General features: G+C 24.9%; 1 protein-coding gene across 1 annotated transcript; it reads left to right on the top strand.

The window, feature by feature from the left end:
* The first annotated feature begins 3,199 nt into the window (after nt 1–3,199).
* Nucleotides 3,200–4,505, top strand: LOC145834376 (uncharacterized). Its single transcript, XM_082941794.1, has 4 exons — nt 3,200–3,208; nt 3,495–3,635; nt 3,923–4,026; nt 4,352–4,505. The coding sequence occupies exons 1-4, from the start codon at nt 3,200–3,202 to the stop codon at nt 4,503–4,505; spliced, it is 408 nt and encodes a 135-aa protein (XP_082797920.1).
* Nucleotides 4,506–4,938: the final 433 nt, after the last annotated feature.

Here is a 4,938-nt window from a genome sequence, read left to right as displayed (position 1 = left end):
GAAAGGTGTTGCTTTGAATACCATATTTACCTAGGTGTTGTTTTAACTCCGTATTAAAAAGCAAATATCTTAAACTATAGATAAAAATTTTATAAATTTGATTAAATTATTGGTACTAAAATAAGTTCAAGCTAAATTATTATATAAAATGTTTTCAAAAACAAACCATGTTTTTTTATTTCTTCCTACTGTTTAAAAACAACCATTAATTGTTATTATGACCTTTAGCTTATTTGCAACTAAGTAAATAAATTAAAAATAAAATTAAATAAATTTTATTTAATTTACACGTTTTTTAAATTTTATATTTGATTGACTAAAGTATAAATGGGCAATGTACGGCCTAAGTACTTGTACGCCAACAATAATCTTTGGCTGACGACTTATTAACTAGCCTAAAAACAATAAAAAAAAATTTTAGTTTTTATTTGTGATTTTTTTGTTGAAGAAAATTTGAATTCATGAACTAACTTTACTTTAGCTAACTGTTTTTCATATAAAATAAAAAGTACAATACAATTTAAATTTGATCAGTATATATAAAGTTTTATTGTACAAGTATTAAAAATTTAACGGATTAGTAAAACAAAATTTAATCAAGTTATGTCGCTAGAAGAACTTTTTTGGTAAAATTTTTACGCCGACGAAAAAAGTTGCCCATTTTTTTAATGCAAATATAAGTATATATAATATTTTAAATTATAAAATTACTACTTATAGTTTACTGGGAAATGGTTTATTGTGTTTAGTACTTTTTATTTTGGGTCTTAAAAAAACAGCTTCACTAAATATTTTAAAAAGCTATTTGCTATAAAATCTGAAGGTTTCCGAAACTAATCTTTTCGGCTAAATTAGTTTTCATGCACTCGTTATTCTATTTATGCCGCTTTAGACATAATCTTTTATCTGTTTTAACAGTATTTTATTAAATTTAAAATAAAAATTAAGTTATCTCAACAATCATCATATCTTATTTCACAAACTGCAAATCTATTGTCCTTACAAGAAGTTTTGTTAAAGATCGTCCTACAAAAACATCATATCCTACAAAAACGCGACGCAACTATACCGTGTTATTTAGTTAATAAATAAATTACAAAAAAAAAATATTTTTGTTAACAGTTAACAAAAGAATGGTTTTAAAAAAAATAGTTACTATAATAAATTAGTTGTAGTTTTCGTCGCAATTTAAAAACTTTTTATTGTAGCAATGCTTTGCACCATTAATAAAATAATAAGTTTGTACAACCTTAAGCAAAGTTAAAAAAGTTATAGACATATATTTTAATATTTGTCAGTACAATTGTATTTCAATTGAAGCAAAAACTACAAAAAATGTTTTCAATTATTTTACGTTAAGCCTATTAAAATAAGATAGGATTATTTACTCACATCTAAATTAAGATAGTACAAGTAAAAAAAATGGTCAAAACAAACTGCTTAACATAATAATGTAAATATTTATATTATAACATTTAATGATAATACTAGTTATTGACACATTTTGGTTGCATCTAAGGTTTCTTTTGACTTAATTGAAATTTTTAGCGTAATAATAAGTACAACTTAAATTTTTTTATACTAAAAAAATAATAAAACACCAGGGTAGCACCTAAAAACGTAAACCATGATTTATTACTTTTTTAATATGCTCTATCAACAAATAACTTTATTGAAATTATTCTATATTATTTTTTTAGCAATGACTTATCAGATTTAAAATTAAAATTTTTATAAAATAGTTTATTAAAAAGTTGTAATTTTTTTTGAATATTTGTTCTATAAATTATACCTAGTAGTTACTTCAATTTAAATGATTTATCAAATACTTATTACATTGGTTTACCTATTAAAGAGATGTATGATCATATTTAAAAAAAATATTAAGTTTACGAAGTATCCGCATTAATAAAATTAAAAAAAAACATAGAACTTAGAATTATAAACACTATATTGAAATCGCAAAAAGTTTTTCTTTAAACCTTTGTTTAGTAATATTAGACGATATTTAATTAAGGTATATTTATTATATTTAGTGTAACAGTTTAAGTTTTATACTTGCATTTAACAACATACTATTATACTAAACACTTCATTTCCAAAAAAATATTTCACTCGATTTACGATTTCAGTTGAAATTAATTCTTTGTTCAAACAAAATTAACAAAACTATGCGATGATTTTGTTTAAAAAATAAAGACAAAGTAAAAATTTAGTAACAAACATAGCCAAGCACAACAAAACTGAATAAGTAACTAAACAAGTATAATAAAAGTAAACAATCAGATTACGAATATTTACTCAACAGTTTGTCATAGTTATAAATAAAGCTCCGAACTGAATGTTTCATTCTTTGTATCATAAAAAATAAACTGATAAGTGTTGTCTAAAAAAATATTTAATAATACAACTTTGTTTCCAAAACAACAACCACTATACTTACTAATAGCAAGTTTGTCAATCTCAATTTCCGATTGAACTAAGATAAATTTCCTTGTTATACTGTCAAAAACCTCCCAGGTACTATTATGTCCTATATCAGTTACAAACATTTTGTTGCCAATGCTTACTAGAGAATGATAAACTCTTCTTTTAACCATATCAGATAAAACATTCCATTTGTTTTCATGATGGTCATATGCTTCTACTGACTTTATTGGATTAGGAACCCCACTGAAGATTTTAAGACCACCACTAACAATAATTCTGCCTTCAAATATTGTGCAAGATCCAAAAAATCTACTTTTGTTCATTCTTGCTATACCATACCATTTTTTTAGTTTGAAATCGTATTTATGACACATCCTACCATAATCATTGAACACGTATAGTTCTTTCATGAAAAGACAAACATTACTCCATCCACAAATGCCTGAAAATTTATGGGAAGAGTTTTCTAAAACTTTACCTTGTGAAGACAAGTAATCAAATAAATCAGTATCGATGAACAACTGGTCATTAGAACTATTATGATTGTTTTCTGGTTCTAGTATCGTAGATTTCTTTACTTTTAAGAATGTACATTGATTACATTGAATGCTGTTTCTATCATAATCGAACTTAAACACAACATCATCAACTTCTTGAGAGCAATGTCTAATTTGGTACAAGATAGATAACTGATTACAGTTCATTTTAATTTTAGCTGAAAAGCTATAAGTTGTTGTGTTAAACACTAAAATAAAAAACACTTAAATAAATGTGGAAAGCTATACAGTACTAAGTATTTTTTTTAAACATGAATTAACAAGATTTAATACAATGAACATAATAAGTTACACAACGTACAAAAAAAATTAGAAATAAGTCTATAATTTACAATAATGTACAAGTAACTTTTTTTATTTTAATAAACCCTTTAAATCATTTACTAACTTGTAATGAATATATTCTCTTTTCACACTACGTAGTTAATAACTTGATTGTATACAGTGAAGTAACATAGTTTTGTATTAGATAATAAAAACCCTTTTTTACTATGACATTGCTAAAAGGGTGAATCAGACCCAGAACTGACAACATGTGTTGCTTGTGATGGAAACAGAGATGAGATGTGTAATCAGCAACAACTGATTTCAACACTAAACAACTCAACTTACACAGAACAACGTTTATTTCCCAACGCTGACTGCTGGGTTAGTGAACTTTTAATCGAAATATTATAAAAAAATAGTCACTTTTATATACTACACTGAACTACTAATGCTAAAAAAGAGTGTAAACGTTTTTTAAAACCTTAAAAGTAAACCAAGTAAACTGTTTTAAGTATTTAAAGAACAAGGATACGATAAAAACCCTTCCTAAACAGCACGTTATACAAAAATTGTAGTCGGTAATTAGTTAAAATCAGTAAGTAATTCAGAATTAATATTTTTTTAGTTTATATGACTTTGTTAACTAAACTCTTGACTACAAATAACAGAAGGAGAGAAGAGTAAGAAATGGTAACGAAATATATCAGAGAGGATGCCAGTTAATAGAATGTAATCAGGCAAACAGAGCTGAAAACTGCACATTTAATGAAAAGTTTGTTTTAGTTGCATAGGTCTCTTAAAAATTTAAAATAATTATAAATACTTGTAATCGTTAAATTCTAAAACTATTTTAAGAAAAACAAGTGTATATACGTTTTGTACATATATGACCACAACCAATACAATTTAAATAATACAACTATATTTTATTTTAAAATGCTATAAGTAAAAGTATGAAAAAAAAAGCATTCTTCAGCAACTTTAACTATTTTTTTTTAATTCTTACTATTCGTTTTAGTTATTTATATTTAAAAGAAATTAAAAGCTAAACCCGCTTTAAAACTTTAATTTTTATTTTTAATTTATTAAATTTACAGTCGCAACGAGCAACATTGTGTCAGCTGCTGCGAAAACCAACTCTGCAACCGGCTTCAGTTCGAAACCAGGTCTTCCAACAACGCGGCCTCAATACGTAACTATTACGTCATAACCACTTTTTTTATGACCGTTTCCTACTTTCTATCGTTTTAATTTTTTTGTTTATCTTCACTTTTATCTATGCAATATTTCTTTGTTGAAGAAATTTTCTGTTTCTTCTGCCCGCATTTTAAATCATTTAATGACTTTGATGATCACGCATCAGGATAGACTTTTGGTTTTTTACATCAAGATAGACTTCAATAAAAAATAAAATTGTCTATACTGTACATGGTACAAAACAGCTTTATTGAGTTTTGAAAAACTTTTTTTTTATGTTTTTAAGCTGTTCAACAGTTAAAGTCAAATAGTTATAAAAGAAAATACAGTTACCACAAATTCTAGCACAATTTTTTTGAATTAAACATTTATTTGAAAATTAAAAATAATGTTTGAAGAATTGAAAAACATGTTTTAATATTTACAAGTGCTGTAAATTTTAGAAAAATGAGCAAAGTTTTTTTGAATTTACAATTATTAATCAAAA

Source organism: Thalia democratica, chromosome 1 (genome assembly GCF_965202585.1).
Source record: "Thalia democratica chromosome 1, ktThaDemo2.hap1.1, whole genome shotgun sequence".
NCBI lineage: Eukaryota > Metazoa > Chordata > Thaliacea > Salpida > Salpidae > Thalia > Thalia democratica.
The sequence above is the reverse complement of the archived record's forward strand: the minus strand, read 5'-3'. Positions and strand labels throughout refer to the sequence as shown.